General features: G+C 51.8%; 2 protein-coding genes across 4 annotated transcripts in view; one reads left to right on the top strand and one right to left on the bottom strand.

Moving 5' to 3' along the window:
- Window positions 1-1,597: 1,597 nt before the first annotated feature.
- Window positions 1,598-7,742, top strand: CHRNA10 (cholinergic receptor nicotinic alpha 10 subunit). Of its 3 annotated transcripts, XM_023758725.1 has the most exons (6): window positions 1,598-1,691; window positions 2,038-2,203; window positions 4,107-4,252; window positions 4,644-4,798; window positions 5,755-6,287; window positions 7,260-7,735. In XM_023758725.1, the coding sequence occupies exons 1-6, from the start codon at window positions 1,641-1,643 to the stop codon at window positions 7,715-7,717; spliced, it is 1,509 nt and encodes a 502-aa protein (XP_023614493.1). In that variant the 5' UTR covers window positions 1,598-1,640; the 3' UTR covers window positions 7,718-7,735. The 3 variants fall into 3 exon arrangements, with proteins under 3 accessions (XP_023614493.1, XP_023614495.1, XP_023614494.1); XM_023758727.1 differs by lacking the exons at window positions 1,598-1,691; window positions 2,038-2,203 and having other exon boundaries at window positions 4,109-4,310; window positions 5,750-6,287; window positions 7,260-7,742; XM_023758726.1 differs by lacking the exons at window positions 1,598-1,691; window positions 2,038-2,203 and having other exon boundaries at window positions 4,109-4,252; window positions 5,750-6,287.
- A 1,366-nt stretch (window positions 7,743-9,108) lies between these two features.
- ART1 (ADP-ribosyltransferase 1) overlaps window positions 9,109-17,029 on the bottom strand; it is a 12,371-nt gene continuing 4,450 nt past the window's right edge. Inside the window, exons 2-5 of the mRNA XM_014460721.2 lie at window positions 14,899-15,016; window positions 13,851-14,625; window positions 12,494-12,535; window positions 9,109-9,224 (exon numbers count right to left, since the gene is read on the bottom strand). Of these exons, the coding sequence (XP_014316207.1) occupies window positions 9,127-9,224; window positions 12,494-12,535; window positions 13,851-14,625; window positions 14,899-14,961 (978 nt within the window). The 5' untranslated portion in view covers window positions 14,962-15,016 and the 3' untranslated portion in view covers window positions 9,109-9,126. The remainder of the gene's footprint in view (window positions 9,225-12,493; window positions 12,536-13,850; window positions 14,626-14,898; window positions 15,017-17,029) is intronic.

Genomic DNA, 17,029 nt, shown 5'->3' with positions numbered 1-17,029 from the left:
ATTCCGGTCTAGGGCGTGTACCTTAGTTGTGGGCACATCCCCAGTAGGGGTTGTGCCGGAGGCATCTGATTGATGTTTCTCTCTCATTGATGTTTCTAACTCTCTATCCCTTTCCCTTCCTCTCTGTAAAAAAATCAATATATTTAAAAATTTTTTTAAAAAGAAGTGTAGAGTCTGAGATTTAAAAAAAAAATTATCTCTGTTTGCAGGTGATATGATGTTTTATGTAGAAAACTAAAGATTCCACAAAAACAAAAAACCCTGCATTGTTAGAACTAATACAAAGTGTCCCCCCAAAAAATGTATACACACACTTTGAATAATTATAAAGGCAGTGTTTATTAAAATGTATTTCATTTTCAAAACTGAGCTATCAGCTGTTAAAGTGTGTATACATTTTTTTGGGAGGGGGGACATCCTGTATCGTTAGACGAATTCAGCAAAGTAGCAAGATATAAAATTACACAAGACTCAGTTGCATTTCTATACACTAACAATGAAAAGGAAGTTAGGAAAACAATTCTACTTACAATAGCTTCAAAAAACAATAAAATAGAGCTAAACTTAACCAAGTAGTCAAAAGACATGTATACTGAAAATTATAAAACATTAAAGATGACACAAATGGAAAGACATCCCATGCTCATGAATTGGAATATTTAATACTAAGATGTCCATACTATCCAAAGCAATCTACAGATTTAATGCAATTCCTAACAAAACCCCAGCAGCAGTTTTTTTCTCTCTCAAAAATAGAAAAACTCATCCTAAAATGCATGTGGAATCTCAAGAGATCCTGAATAGCCAAAACAATTTTGAAAAAGAACAAGTATGGAGACACACTTTCTGATGTCAAAACTTAACTACAAAGCCATAGTAATCAAAACAGTGCAGTACTGCCCTAGCCAGTTTGGCTCAGTGGATAAAGTGTCGGTGTGTGGACTGAAGGGTCCCAGGTTTAATTCCGGTCAAGGGCACATGCCCGGGTCTTTGGCTTTATCCCCAGTTTGGGGTGTGCAGGAGGTAACTGATCAATGATTTTCATCATTGATGTTTCTATCTCTCCCTTCCTCTCTGAAATCAATAAAATATATATATATATATTTTAAAAGCAGAGCTGAAAGTGACTCTACCAGTAAATTCTGTGTTTTTCCTGGCCCATGGTGTTTGGGCGGAAGAGAACACTGAAGCTCGGACTGGGATGGCTGTGGAGACTCAGAGGTGAGGAAGTGGGCTGCATTTCCTACTCTGTGTTGCCACCTGTAGCAGCATACAGCTCAGCACCATTCCCAGCAGGAATGGAGAGTTTGCCTGGCACCAACCACCCGGACAGATCTGTTTAGTACCTCTCTGAGTGTCAGAGCTGGGAGTAGAGTTACCATCCATAAGTTCTGGCCCTTAACACCCTTAAGCCCCAGTGTCCTACAGATCCTAAACCTGGCATTTCTCTACCCTCAACCCCTTCAGGCTGGGCCTAAGCAGAGCCCGGGTGCTGCCTTACAGAAGTTGAATAATTCAGGTCCCAGTGGCCTGAAGTATCAGTTTCAGTTTCTCTATTCCCTTGCACAGGGGTAATTAAGCTAATGAAAAGGGCCCAGAGGAGAGGCCTGCTGTCCTGTGCCTCCGAGGGATCAGGACTGATGGAGTCCCTGACCCTGATGGAGAATGCACCAGGCTCATCCAGAGCCCAGGTATGGGGAATGGAAGCAGGAAGTCAGGGAGGCTAAGATAGAAGGAGAAAAGAAGAGAGAGTGAAGAGGAAGATCTGAGTCAGAGAAGCCAAGAGAGACTAAGAAGGAGTTACAGAGAAATAGACAGAAGGAAACAGAGACAGGGAAGCTGAGTGTGAGGTAAAGGGAGTGGGAGGGAAAGAGGAAAGGGCAGAGGCAGAGGCCAGAAGAGGCAAGGTCCAGCAGAGAAGGAGAAGTACTAAAATCCAAGGACAAGTACAAAAAAGGAGAGTCAGATAACCAGATGGGCTGCAGGGCTCCCCAGTGGGTAGCTGGACCCACCAAAGATCTTCCTTCTGACTTCCAGGTGTTGTCCACACCATCCTTGCTGGCAGGCCCTGATGCTGCCCTAGGTCAAGCCAGGAGGCTCACACCCAGAGACCTGCCCCGCAGGGCCATGGGGCCCAGGAGCCACTGCCTTGGCCTCTCCAGACTGGGCCTTCTGTTCCTGTTCCTGCTCCCACTCCTTCCAGGTATGAAGCTCAGTAAACCAGGCTGGCCTCTCTGGGTGCTGCTGCTGTTCTTGTCCTCTCCAAACATCTCTCTTTTCATTTCTCTCTGCAGTTACCTATGCAGGAGAACAAGCTGTCGGGGGAGTGTGGAGGAGGGGGTGCAGAAAAGGGTGAGAGATTTGCCTGACTGGGGTGGGTGAGGTGAGAGGGGAGCTTCCAGAGATAGGACTGGAAAAGCTAGGGGCCCTTGAAGGCCAGGCTGAGTTGGGGCTTTATTCAGTAGGCAATGAGGAGCCATTGAATAGTTTTAAGCAGTTACTGGCCTGGTCAGATTTGTGTGTTCAAAAGCTTGATCTCGCCTGGCTGGTGTGGTTCAGTTGGTTGAGCATCCTCCCATGTACCTAGATGTTGCCGGTTCATTTCCAGACAGGGCACATGCCTGGTTTCAGCCTGATCCTCGGGAGGGGGCATGCAGGAGGTAGTCAATCGATGTTTCTCTCATCAATGTTTCCCACTCTCTCTCCCTTCCCCTATCTCTAAAACCAATTTTTAAAATATATTAAAGCCCAGCCGGCGTGGCTCAGTGGTTGAGCTTCAAGCTATGAACCAGGTCACAGTTTTGATTCCCAGTCAAGGCACATGCCTGGGTGGCGGGCTCAATCCCCAGTGTGGGGCATGTAGGAGGCAGCCAATCAATGATTCTCTCCCATCGTTGATGTTTCTATTTTTCCCTCCCTCTCCCTTCCTCTCTGAAATCAATAAAAATATATATATATTTTTTAAAAACTTGCATGCTAAAATCCTCAACAAAATATTAGCAAATCGCATCCAACAAAACATTAAAAAGATCATACACCATGAACAAGTGGGATTTATTCTGGGGATGCAGGCTGGTACAATATCTGTAAATCAATAAACGTATACATCAGATAAACAAATTGAAAGACAAAAAATAGCTTGATCTCTCAGAAATGTGGAGGAAGATTAGAGAGGCTGGGCCTGAGTCCAGAGGGAGCAGTGAGGAGGTTGCTGCTGCTGTGGTCCATGAGAGGGAGGATGAGGCCTGAGCTGAAGAGGCGATTTAACATTCAAGAGATGCTCAGCAGTATGGCTGACAGGATTTGGGTATTGGTTGGTCTGCAGGGGTAAACGACAGGAGGAGGGAGAGTGATAATTCCTAGGTTTCCAGCTGAGGTCACTGGGGGGTGCTGTTTGCTGAGATGGGGAACATCAAACAAGGAGGTTTCAGAGCATGGGGGAAGGAAATGAATTCCTGTTTTGACCTAGAGCGTTCAAGGTGCCTACAGGACATTCAAGAGTGGATTGTTGTATATATGCATCTGGAGCTCAGGGGACCGGAGAAAAAGGAGAGGAGTGTCAACAACAGGATTCTGAGAAGCAATACTTAAGTCAGGAACTAAGGACAATATGGTGTGTCACAAAAGCCTAGGGATGGGGTGTGTTTTTAGGTGGGACTGGCCTACAGTGTCAGAAGCCTTGAAGAAATTAACTGAAGTGCAACAGGAGGAGTGGAGGCAGGTTTGAGAGACTGGAGGGGGCTGGGCAAGGGGGTTCAGATGCCTGGGTGAGAACTGGCGCTCTTGTGGCCTATATAGGCCCTTCTAGCATTTGTGGCAAGGCAGACCGAATCCAGGTCCTTGGGAAGGGAAAGGCAGGGAAGAAACCCATCAGCCTTGCTTCAGAAAAGAGTATCAATTCACTCCACCTACTTCACCTCATTCATCCCTGGAGGCAGGCAGGCCAGGGAAGAACTAGAGTCACAGCCTGGGGACAGAGGGCAGCCATCAGGAGGACCAGTCAGACCACTGTGGGAGTGGAGCAGGTGACGGCCCCAGGCTTGTGGAGGTGCAGGGTGTGAGCAGAGACTCCTGCACTAGGGTAAACCTTCTTGCTTGTCCCCCAGGATGCTTGGGAGCGGAGGGCAGGCTGGCTCACAAGCTGTTCCGTGACCTTTTTGCCAACTATACAAGTGCCCTGAGACCTGTGGCGGATACAGACCAGACTCTGAACGTGACCCTGGAGGTGACATTGTCCCAGATCATTGACATGGTACATTGTGGTTGTACAACTGTGGAATGTGCTGGTGACAGTGTCAAGGAATTTGGGGGTAGGGGACTGGGATGATTCACCAAACAATTTTTTTCTGTAAATATTAACAATAACAGCTACTAACTTGGATACTGTTAGGTGCCCACAGTGTGCCCAAAACTTTGCACCCCTGAATCCTGCCCAGCAGGGATTATCACCCATGTAACTGCTAAGGAAGCTGAGGCCCAGAGAAGAACCTGTCAAGGTCACAACAAGGCCTGGGTGGGAACTGGGCTGTACGGCCAAGTTGGGTTTGTGGGCACTGACTAGAGCTCTGTAGGTGAGTTGCACACACAGGGAAGGAAATGCATGCACATGTGTCCACAACTGTGCCCACTCTCTGCCCGACTAGGATGAGCGCAACCAGGTGCTGACCCTATACCTGTGGATCCGACAAGAGTGGACAGATGCCTACTTACGATGGGACCCCGATGACTACGGCGGCCTGGATGCCATCCGCATCCCCAGCAGTCTAGTGTGGCGGCCAGACATTGTCCTCTATAACAAGTACTGCCTGCCTGGGCCCCTCCCCTCTCCTAGCCCTCCCTGCAGTTGCCCTTGGTTCCGGGTAGGCACTCATCCCTCATTCCCCCACCGAACTAGTTGCTATGCTGCCCTGGAAGTTGTCCCCCAGGACCCTTCTAATCTGGCAGGAAGGCGTTGGCAGTGGTGGCTACATGGCACAGTGGGCTTCCTCACAGCCCCGCACAGCCCCTCCATGGCATCCCCACTTGAGGCTGTCCCGAGGCAACCGGCTGAATGTCTTCCAGGAACCCACTGTGCGGTCCAGGCCAGTTCTGTATCTCTGGCAGAGAGCGTTCAGGGGCACCAGTGCTCTTCATGGCACACTCCTCCCTTCCAGGCTGGCTCTGAGTCTCAGGGCTCCCCGGAGGCCTGCCTGGGGCCCTCTGGGGCATCCCCTTATGCTGCCTAAGCCAGTTCTGTTTCTTGTTTTTATTTTTATTGATTTCAGAGAGGAAGGAAGAGGGAAAGAGATAGAGACATCAATGATGAGAGAGAACCACTGATGCCTCCCTCATGCCCCACAGGGATCCAACCCACAACCCTGACCAGGAATCGAACTGTGCCCTCTCAGTTCATAGGTCGATGCTCAACCATTGAGCACCCTGGCCGGGCCAGTTCTGTTTTCCAGACAATACATGGCTCTGCATATTCCCCCAGGGGCCCCTCCACAATCTTAGCAGATGGCACCCAAGAGAGGTCAAGGCCACCACGTGCCAACTTTTGCAGAGGCCTTTTCCTGCCGCCCTGGGCTAGATCAGTATCCTTTCTGGGCCCTCAGGCGCTGCCCCCTTCCAGGCCTCCAAAGGCCCAGGGCCCTCCCCAGCGCACAATCTATCCTCCCTGCAGGGGCACTGTGGCCTAGGACTCCCGGGCCACTGTCTCAGGGAGCCCCTCACCGCGCCCCCACCCCACCCCATCCTCCACCTCCCGCAGGGGAGACGCGCAGCCTCAAGCCTTCTGCCAGCACCAACGTGGTTTCTGCGGCACGACGGCGCCGTGCACTGGGACGCGCCGGGCAATCACGCGCAGCCTCGGGCCGCGGGGACGGGTCTGCCTTTCCCGTTCGACGCGCTGCCGTGCGGCCTGACCTTCGGCTCCTGGACGCACGGCGGGCACCAGCTGGACGTGCGGGCGCGCGGCGGCGGCGCCAGCCTGGCGGACTTCGTGGAGAACGTGGAGTGGCGCGTGCTGGGCATGCCGGCGCGGCGGCGCGTGCTCACCTACGGCTGCTGCTCCGAGCCCTACCCCGACGTGACCTTCACGCTGCTGCTGCGCCGCCGCGCCGCCGCCTACGTGTGCAACCTGCTGCTGCCCTGCGTGCTCATCTCGCTGCTCGCGCCGCTCGCCTTCCACCTGCCCGCGGACTCGGGCGAGAAGGTGTCGCTGGGCGTCACGGTGCTGCTGGCGCTCACCGTCTTCCAGCTGATCCTGGCCGAGAGCATGCCGCCGGCCGAGAGCGTGCCGCTCATCGGTGAGTGGGGGAGGGCCGGCCGGGGTGGGAGTGGGGGTGGGGGCGTAGGGGGTGCGGGGAAGAGCCGTCCCCTCTGAGACAATGGCCCCCCTTCCCCACTCCGGCTGATGTGTGCGGGTCCCCACCAGTGCGGGGACGGGGGCCTGGGTCGCCAGAGCGGCCCCACCTCAGTGTGTGAGGGGGTCGTCCTGGGAGCACGCCTGTTCCCGAGACTGAGGGGAAAGGAGTAAGCTCCTTCCAGGGAGGACACCCTCCCTTACAGCAGTGGTTCTCAACCTTGGCTGCACGTTAGAATTACCTGGGAATCTTTAAAATCCTGATTTCTGGGCCTCATCCTCCGGAAATTCTGTTTCTTTGTTATGGGGTGAGGCCACAACATTAGTAACAAAGAAACAGAATTTCCGGAGGATGAGGCCCAGAAATCAGGATTTTAAAAAGATCCCCAGGTGATTCTAATGGCGCAGCCAAGGGTGCGAACCACTGCCTTACAGGAAGGGGCAGAGGAAAGAGTCTTTTCCCAAGAACCTGATGGAGGGAGGTCTGCCCCCAGCGTCATAATGACAGGCCAAGTGTCCGAGTGTCCACTGTGCCAAGCACTGTGCTAAGCAGTGGACGTTAATTAACCCAGGGAAGCATCTCCACAGACCGATGGGCAGGTTCTGTTGTATGGCCCCCTGTACTGAAAGGATCCCTCACTGGCCCCATGTCATGGCATAACCATGAGAGAGGTGACTTGTGGGTAAACGTAGCCTCCAGCAGTAAGGGGGGAAATCAGCGAGCACTTGGCTTCTGAGAACCCACTTGTGGGAATGCGGCCTGGGGAGACTTGGCCCTTACCTCCTTCCTCTTTCATCCATTGGGCTTGGAGGGTCTGACAGCCTCATGGTGGGTTCCTGTTTATGCTGCGGGGGCTGGGGAGCTCAGGCCCCCTGAGCTCTTTTTCTGGGCCCCAGCTCGCTCTGTCTTTTGCAGGGAAATACTACATGGCCACCATGACCATGGTCACCTTCTCCACAGCGCTCACTATCCTTATCATGAACTTGCATTACTGTGGTCCCAGTGCCCGTCCAGTGCCGGCCTGGGCTCGGGCTTTCCTGCTGGGATACCTGGCACGGGGCCTGTGCGTGCGAGAACGAGGGGAGCCCTGTGGGAAGTCTAGACGGCACGAGTCACCCCCCAGCCCCCAGCCTCCTGAGGGAGGGGCTGGCCCCCCAGCAGGCCCTTGCCATGAGCCCCGGTGTCTGTGCCATCAGGAAGAGCTGCTGCACCATGTAGCCACCATTGCTAACACCTTCCGCAGCCACCGGGCTGCCCAGCACCGCCACGAGGACTGGAAACGCCTGGCCCGTGTGATGGATCGCTTCTTCCTGGGCATCTTCTTCTCCATGGCCCTGGTCATGAGCCTCCTGGTGCTCGTGCAGGCGCTGTGAATCCGGGGTCTGCTGCAGCCACAGCAACGCGACAGGGATGGGAAGCCCAGGTGGTTGCTGGCCCTCAGATAGGCCACCCGGTCTCTCCCCACTGCACCCTAGAGCCTGGGACACCCTCTCTCAGGATCAGCACTGCTGACTTCACAAACCACGAGGGAGCACTTGTTGTCTATGTATCCTGATCTCTAAGAAAAATCTAGAGCTTGCCACTCCCTTAATTCCTACAGGGGAAGAACTCTAAGAAGGCTCAAGGTCAAAGTGCAGCCCTAGAGGGACAGAATTGAACTTCATTAATGAATGTTTGAGATTTCAGTGGAGAGAGTGCAAGTTGATAAACAGAACTGCAACATTGCCTGCCTTCTCTTCCTTCCTCAGTGGCTGCTGTTATAGGAGCTTGGTCTTGCCTGTCCCTGTCTAGGGGCTCAGGGAAGGGGTTTGGGGATTCAGATGTATGATCTAGTTTCCAGAGCAGGAGGCCACACAAAGATTTGGCTCCAAAGCCCCAATTCCTCATAAAGGGAGTGTGTGCCTGGTACCTCCTCGATGTCCTGTCTTACCCTTGGGGCCCATGGTAATGGGAGATGGGGATCCAGGTTTGTCTCTCTAGAAACAGGAACCTTAGGACTCATGGGTTAGAGCAGGAATTATATCTTTGCTGACAAGAAAATGACGGATTTGACCGAGACCCGTCAGAGGGCCTAAAGCAAGCCCTCTGCTGTCTTTCCTGCTCTCCTCTCTCTGGGTTCGCTTCTGTCCATCACATTCCCCCACACTGACGTTCAGAAGACTTGAAAGTATCCAAGGGAGGGCCATGCAGGGACCAGCTGTTCACAGGTATTTGTTCCTTTCTGACTTTCACATGCTTCCCAGCATCCACCTCTTTGCCTCAGAGCCAGTCCCTGACCTCAGGAAGCTCACAGTCTGTCACGGGCAACAGACATGGACATGTGCTGTAGAGAAGCTCCCAGGACCTGCGGAGCACAGAGGCAGCACCCTAACCCAGCAGGGTCAGAGAGGTCAGAGAAAGCTCCCTGGAGGAGTGAATAGGAGTGAATTTCCAGTTGTCCAGGTGAGGCATGTGAGTGACACCAGCAAGTACCATGGCACGTGCTTTCCTCCCAGCACCTCCACCCCAAACGAGTTTCATCTTCTACCTCCAAGTGAGTTGTTGCCTGTCCTGGAGTCCCCCTACCTCTCTTCAATGTCTCACTCCTAGAGCACTGGGTAAAGTTCAGGCCCAAAATTCTCTCTCTCCACCATCAGGCCTGGCAGCTGCCAGAGAAGGTCCCAGAGTTCCCTGCAGGTGGCATTTCTACGGATCTTGGCTACACTCATAGTAAAGCACACATGTGGCCGACGTCCTCATGTTGGGCAGAGGTGGCAGGCAGGGCTGTTCAGAGTCTGATGGGTCAGAGGAGGCCCGGACTCTCTGGGAAGACTCCCCCGACCAGGAACCAGAGGAGCAGAGGAAGGGACCAGACTGTAGACAGAGGGCCCTGACCCATGGCTGCAGGGAAACAGAGGAAGAGAGATATTTAGGGGTGAAGTGAGTTACGCAAAGAAACAAGACAAAAAACAAGCAGGGTGAGCTGGAAACACTGGTGCCTACAGTGCGATGGGAGACAGAGATGAAGAGCAAGAATTTAGAGAGGTTGGGAGACGATATTTGCAAACAACAGCTTTGACACGGGGTTATTATCCAAAATATATAAAGAACTCAGACAACTCAACAGCAAGCAAACAATCTAATTTAAAAAATAGGCAGATAACCTGAGCGATACCTCTCTCAAGAAGACATACAAACGGCCAACAGATATATGAAAAGGTGCTCAACTTCACTAGCTATTAGGAAATGAAATCAAAACTACAATGAAATGCCACCTCACACCTGTTAGAACGGCTGTTATCAACATGACAAGTAATAAGTGTTGGAGAGATTGTGGAGAAAAAGGAACCCTCATTTACTGTTGGTGTGAATGTAAACTGGTGCAGCCACTGTGGAAAACAGTATGGAGGCTCTTCAAAAAATTAGGAATAGAGTTACCATATGACCCAGCAACCCCTTTTTTGGGTATTTACCTGAAAATTTTGAAAACATTTATTCACAAAGATATATGCACCCTTATCTTAACTGCAGCATTATTCACAGTGGCCAAGACATGGAAACAAAGTGTCCTTTGATAGATGATTGGATAAAGAGGGTGTGGTATATATACAATGGAATACATAAGAAAAGATGAAATACTGCCATTTGCAACAACGTGGATAGAAATATTATGCTAAGCGAAATAAGTCAGTCAGAAAAAAGTTAAGAACCATATGGGGGGCCCTAGCTGGTTTGGCTCAGTGGATAGAGTGTCGGCCTGGGGACTGAAAGATCCTGGGTTCAATTCCGGTCAAGGGCACATTCCCGGGTTGTGGGCTCGATCCCCAGAAGGGGGCGTGCAAGAGGCAGCCAATCAATGATTTCCTCTCATCATTGATGTTTCTATCTCTCCCTCTCCCTCTCTGAAATCAATAAAAATAAGTTTTAAAAAAATATGGGAGGGTGGGAGTGGGGTGGAAGGGGTCAGTGGGAGGAAAAAGGGTGACATCTGTAATACTTTGAACAATAAAGATAAATTTTTTAAAAAGAACCATGAATTCACTCATATGTGGGATATAAAACTGAAAGTAACAAATGAACAAACAAAAACTCACGTGCACAGACAACAGTACAGTGGTTACCAGAGGGAAGGGAGTGGGGGGAGTAAAGGGTAAAAGGGTCAAGTGTATGGTGATGAGAGGTGATTTGACTTTGGCTGGTGGGCAGGCAGTGCAGTACACAGATCATGTATCGTAGAAATGTACACTTAAAACCTAAATAATCTTATTAACCAATGTCACCCCAATAAATTTAATTTAAAAAAGAATTTAAGGAAGAAGGCAAACAGAGATGAAGAGACTAGGACATACCAGGGTGATTAGGTCTATCCTCCTACCTCCTATGGACACACATGAGGCATCACAGGGTGGGATGAAACATGGGTGGAGATCTGAATGGGAACTAGTGATGCTGATCTTAGCTTCTCTGCCCAAACCCTGGTAGGAGAGGTGCTGGTGGACCAGAGGTGGGGAGATCTTAAACTTTTACAGTGCATGAAATTTCATTATCAAAACTCAAAGAAGCGCCCTGGCCAGTTTGGCTCGGTGGATAGAGCGTCAGCATGCGGACTGAAGGGTCCCAGGTTCGATTCCGGTCAAGGGCACATGCCTGGGTTGCGGGCTTGGTCCAACCTGCAGGAGGCAGCCAATCAATGATTCCCTCTAATCATTGATGTTCTATCTCTCTCTTCCTCTCCCTTCCTCTCTGAAATCAATAAAAATATTAAAAAAAAAAAAAACAACAACTCAAAGAAGCACCTGGATAGCGTTGCTCAAGAGTTGAGCGTTGACTTACGAACCAGGAGGTCTTAGTTGGATTCCAGGTCAGGGCATATGCCCAGGTTGCGGGCTCGATCCCCAGCGTGGGGCATGCAGGAGGCAGCCAATGAATGATTCTTATCATTGATGTTTCTCTCTCTCTCTCTCCCTCTCCCTTCCTCTCTGAAATCAATAAAAAATATACTTTAAAAAAAAACCTCAAAGAAGCAGGTTGGAGGCTGGTGACCTGGCTTCTGGCCCTGGCTCTGACACTGACTCATTCTGTCACCTTGGGAAAGTCACTTCCGTCTCTGGGTCTTTACTTTATAATGAGGGTAATACTCCCTGTTCTGCCTCCTTCCGATAGATTATTGTGCAGTAAAGGATAAAATGAAATGGTAGCGGGGAGGGGGGGCCAGCCTGGAATGGTGGATCAGAGTTTGGCTCTAGGGTCAGTCTCTCTGAACCTCACCCCTTACTAGCTGTGTGGTGTAGGGCTGGTTGCTTCACTTCTCTGTGCCCTGGTTCCCTCATTTGTAGAACAGGGGTGATGACAGTACCCACAGCTGGCTCTTGGTGTGGATTCATGGCCTGGTGCGCCTGGAACTCTGAGTGGTGCTGTGTCATGGAGAATGGTGAGGACACAGTGGGGGCTGGGGCTCCTTTGTGTCCACTGTTCACAGAGCCCAGAGGGAGGGAGGAGAGACCCACGAGGAGGGCAGCTGTGGTTTCTTCCCTGGGAATGGCCTGTTCTAATAGGTTCCCTTGGAAAAGCCTGTTCCCACCTAGAGAAGCGGTGGCCCAGGTGGGCCCTGGCACAGCAGGCGTTGAAGGGAAGAGAAGTCATGGCTGAAAGTGACCTGGGAATCATCTAGTCCAATTGGTTTTTTATACAGATAGGGAAACTGAGGCCCAGAGAGGGAATAATTGGTCACAAAGAGAGTTAGGGCAGGGCCTGGACTAGAGCCCAGGTCTCTAATACCGGCCTCCACCTTGGAAGGTGGTCTGAGGGAGCGCTGAGGGCAGTCACGGGGACAGAGGGCTCCCCAGGTGAGGGAGGGGAAGGCCCGGGGAGGACTGTGTGAGATCGGCCCTGCCCTCCATCACCTCTGCGAGAAGGACCTCTCTGGGGCCTGATCAGCTGTCTCCTCTGAGGGAGGAGGCCCAGAGAGGGGGCAGGTGTGACAGCTCGCCCAGCCACTGCCCCTTACATCCCCTGGGAGAGGCTAGCAATCCCCACAGGTGTCTGCTCTAGAGGGTTAATTTATTTTTTATTTTTTATTAGAAGAGGGTGGTTTTTCTTATAAAGGAGCCACCCAGGGCAGCCTGCGCATCCCCCAACGGAGCCCCTGTCCCAGGGGCCTGCAGCCCTACCTGAGTTTTCTAGCCGGCAGGACCTAGACTTGCACTGCTTGTCTGTAGAGAAGAAACAGAAAAGAATCAAAGACTTAATAGTCCTCAGGGTGGGAAGTGGCCCTGTGGGCCACCCCTGACTTGCTCTAGGAAAGCTGGTACTTTCTCCTCAAATTCTGCTTCCTCTGGTGACACCTCCCTTGCCCAGGTTTGACTTGATTTGTGGGCAGCGGGGCCAGAAGGGAGCCAGCCCTCAAAAACCAGGCCTGTTGTACGTACTCCTGCTGCTCCCTCGTCTCCCTGCCACACCCACCTCTGCCTCTCCGAGCCCATCCCAGGCAAGCACAGGCTAGTTTATGTTTTGTGCATGTCTTCCTCACCTCTGGCACCTCACGCCCTCATGTCCAAGGTGGGGACTGAAGCCACACAGGACATTTTCCCCTGGTAGATGTGGTCCCCAGTTCCAGCAGACAGTCTGCCTCTAACTATGAAAACGGCCTTGCCAGCCCCTGGGCATTGCTCAGCCAGGACCAGTAGCCCACAGTTTCCACAGATTAGGAACCTGGGCCCATCCTCATGATTTCTCCTTTGGCTGGTCCCAGGGGGATGGACAGGAAGAGTATCTGAGAACTGCCACAGCCTGAACTGGACCTTAGGGGCACAGCACCCACGTGCGGTCTCCCCGCGCCCCCTCCCCAGCCCCCCAGCCCACAGGACAGCACAGGATTTCTGTTCAAATAAACACTCTCCTGTTGGAAACTGAGGTTGGGGCTCTTGTCAATTCTGGCAGCAATGACTGTGTCAGTACTGTAGCTAGAAACTAATTCCCTTCTGGCTTCCAGCCGGGAGAAAGCCTGACCAGGTCTGTTTGGCCCTCAAATGGCCAAAGGCCCCTGCCTCGGTCAGAAAACCCTCTCAGCCTTCCAGCAGGCAGGTGACCAGCTCTTGTTCAGACACCACCAGGGACGAGAAGCCTCCAGCCTCAGAAGGTTCTGTCTCCCCTTAGATCAGCGGTTCTCAACCTGTGGGTCGCGACCCCTTTGGGGGTCAAACGACCCTTTCACAGGGGTCGCCTAAGACCATCGGAAAACACATATATAATTACATATTGTTTCTGTGATTAATCACTATGCTTTAATTATGTTCAATTTGTAACAATGAAATTGGGGGGTCACCACAACATGAGGAACTGTATTAAGGGGTCACGGCATTAGGAAGGTTGAGAACCACTGCCTTAGATGGAGGGACGGAGGTGGGAAGGAGGGGCGTACAGGACAGTCTGAGCCCCTCTCACGGTTGGTCGGTTTCCCTGCATTCCCTGAAAACAGGGTGGGAAGCTCCCCTTCTGCACAGGTGCTCCCCCACAGGCCCCTCTCACCTTTGATGTACTCGCAGTTGTACACACTGTGCTTGCCCAGGGCCCGGAGGTAGATGCGGGTGGGGCCCTGGGCAGGTCTGCTGCTGTTGATCACCTGGAAGGTCTCAAAGGGGGGGATCAGCACCTCCTCCTCCTCGGGGAAGAAGGAGTAGCCCCTGATAGGGACACCAAGGCAGGTCCAGATGCCAAAGAAGGTTTCCTCGCCGAAATGCTGGGCTGTGGCATTCTTCAGGGACGCCGAGGCAAAGCCCCCCAGCCGGATGGTGACCCCAGGCCCTGCTGGCTGGAAGCGCAGGCCTTGCACCCCTCGGAACACCTGGCGGCACTGGGGAGAACGCTGGGCCCTGCTCAGCAGCTGCAGGGCCTCGGTCAGCAGGAAATGGAACGTCTTGAAGGAGAAGTGCTGGAGGTAGTGGACGCGGGTGCGGCCCGCCTCGCGCAGGGCCGCATTGAACTCCTTGTGCAGGGGGGTGTTGGCCGTGTAGGCCAGGAGGGCCACCCCATGCTCATCACGGAAGCCGGGGGGTGGTGGGGACATCGGGGTGTGGCTGAGGCCCCACTCTGGCCCCCAGGCTTTGCGCTCCTGCCATTGGCTGCTGGCCAGCACCCAGCTGTCAGCATACACTTTGTTGGCCTGGAACTCCGTGCGGTTGAGATCTGGGAGAGCAGCTGTCATGGCTGCTGCACAGCCAGCATACTGGTCATCGAAGGAGGTTGGGGCCATGTCCAGGGGCCTTTCTTGAGAGAAGAGTCCTCGTCGTGTGATGGGGTGGCTCTGAGGGAGAGGGAGCAGCAAGGACTGAGAGGATGGGCCCTAGGAGGATGGGAGCCTATCCCCCTTTCCCCTTCACTGAGCTGAGAAAGACACTATAAGGGCCCCAAACACACCTGGAGAGGGAGGGAGAGGTTGGGGTTTGGGGCTGTCCCCTTGGGCCGAATGAGTCCCCAGGGAAGCATCAGGCATTCTCTCCTCCCTCTGCTCCTCCTTTCAGAGTTCAGAAGAAGCTGGGCTCCCTGCTGGCATGGGGACAGCAGGGGATGACCATACCTGAAGTGCTTCCATGAGGACTACGGACACAAGCAGCAGAGACATCGTAGCCGGAGTCTGCATGTTGGACGTGACCTTGGGTAAGTTACTGTCTCTTTTGGGGTCTCAGTTTCCTCATCTGGAAAATGGGAATGTTAACCTATACAGTTTAATAAACATTCATTGACATCTGGCACAGAGTCACAACATAGAAGTGGAGGCTCAGAAGAGAGAGAGAGGACCCTTCTTGCTGGAAGCAACATGGGAGACTTCCTGGAAGAGGTGACATGTGACAGGGACTTGCAGGATGAATAGGAGAATAAGGCTTCAGTCAGTGGAGACAAGAAGAGAAAAGTTTAGAGTTTGGAGTAGGAAGAAGCAGGAATGAGAAGAGCAAAGGTATTGGAGTAGGAACTCTCAGGATGTAAAGAGTAAGAGGCATTTTGTCTATTGTGGCAGAACTTGCAGTGTGGGAATGTCAAAAAGATTTGGGCTGCCCGGCTGGTGTGGCTCAGTGGTTGAGCTGTTGAGTGTTGACCCAAGAACCAAGAGGCCACTGGTTCAATTCCTGGTCAGGGCATATGCCAGGGTTGTGGACTCCATTCCCAGTATGGGGCGTGCAGGAGGCAGCCGATCGATGATGTTCCTCTCTCGTCGATGTTTCTCTCTCTCTCCCTCTCTCTCTAAAAATCAATAAAAACATATAAAAAAGAAAAGATTTGGGCCAATCATGATGGAGCTTGACTGCCATGGTGAGAAGCCGCAGCTGCACCTGGGGGACCTAAGGCTGGAACAGGGCAGAACAGGGGAACGGTCAGCAGTGGGGACCACACACAGCAAGACTCCAGAGACAGCTTAAAGCAGGGCCTGGGATCCAGAGGCCTCCCCCCTCCCTCCATCCTGCTGAGAGCTGAGCCCTCATTCCCTGAGTCCTCAACTGCTTCTGGGGCCGGGACAGATGTAGATCCCCAGGCGGTGAGGAAAAAGGACTCGGTGAGGGGGAGAGGACAGAGGGTACCTGTTTCCCCAAGGAAAGCTGGAGAGAACCACAGCCTCCTGCACCCTGTGGGTGGGCACACTGGGGGTCCAAAGTAGTACCAAGAAGAAGGCATCCCAGCTTTGGGTCAGGGTGGGAACAGACAGTTTCTAAGCCAGTGCTGCTGCTGCTTTTCTGTTTATTTTATTATAAAGCAATGCATGCTTGTGAAAAAAGAAATGCATGAGTGAAACACAAAATCCAAGTTCCCTTCTTTCTTCCCTTGGCACTCCCCTTCTCACTCTTATCCTTTTTTTTTTTTTTTCAGTGTTCTTTTTTTTTTTAATTTTTATTTTTCGCTAAAAGTATTACAAAGGGTATTACATAAGTGTCCTTTTTCCCCCCCCACCCTTGACAGGCCCCTGCCCTCCCTTACCCCCCAGTGTCTTATGTCCATTAGTTATGGTTATATGGATGCATACAAGTCCTTCGGTTGATCTCTTACTCCCCTCCCTCCTGTCCCTCAACCCTCCCTGGCCTTCCCACTGCAGTCCGTCAAACAGTTTGAGGCAGCTCTGCCACTGAATTTATTATTGTTCAAAAGTTTGTAATGGTCTTAATTATCCATGAAAGAGTGCGATCATGTGGTATTTTTCCTTCATTGACTGGCTTGTTTCACTTAGCATAATGCTCTCCAGTTCCATCCATGCTGTTGCAAATGGTAAGAGTTCCTTCTTTTTAACAGCAGCATAGTATTCCATCGTGTAGATGTACCACAGTTTTCTAATCCATTCATCTACTGATGGGCATTTAGGCTGTTTCCAGATCTTAGCTATGGTGAATTGTGCTGCTATGAACATCTGGGTGCATATATCCTTTCTGATTGGTGTTTCTGGTTTCTTGGGATATATTCCTAGAAGTGGGATCACAGGGTCAAATGGGAGTTCCATTTCCAATTTTTTGAGGAACCTCCATACTGCCTTCCATAGTGGCTGCACCAGTCTGCATTCCCACCAGCAGTGCACAAGTGTTCCTTTTTCTCCACATCCTCTCCAGCACTTGTCGTTTGTTGAATTGTTGATGATGGCCATTCTGACAGGTGTGAGATGGTATCTCATTGTTGTTTTGATTTGCATCTCTCGGATGGATTAGTGACTTTGAGCATGTTTTCATATG

Source organism: Myotis lucifugus, unplaced genomic scaffold (assembly GCF_000147115.1).
Source record: "Myotis lucifugus unplaced genomic scaffold, Myoluc2.0 scaffold_138, whole genome shotgun sequence".
Classification (NCBI taxonomy): domain Eukaryota; kingdom Metazoa; phylum Chordata; class Mammalia; order Chiroptera; family Vespertilionidae; genus Myotis; species Myotis lucifugus.
Note: the sequence above shows the minus strand (reverse complement) of the source record. Positions and strands in the feature narration are given on the sequence as shown.

Excerpts from the sequence above, each read along its gene's own strand:
- CHRNA10 (XM_023758725.1), top strand. The coding sequence starts at position 1,641 with ATGGAGTCCCTGACCCTGATGGAGAATGCACCAGGCTCATCCAGAGCC. Across the intron at positions 4,253-4,643 it reads TGTCCCAGATCATTGACATG|GATGAGCGCAACCAGGTGCT; the intron begins GTACATTGTGGT and ends CTGCCCGACTAG. Across the intron at positions 4,799-5,754 it reads GACATTGTCCTCTATAACAA|ACGCGCAGCCTCAAGCCTTC; the intron begins GTACTGCCTGCC and ends CCCGCAGGGGAG.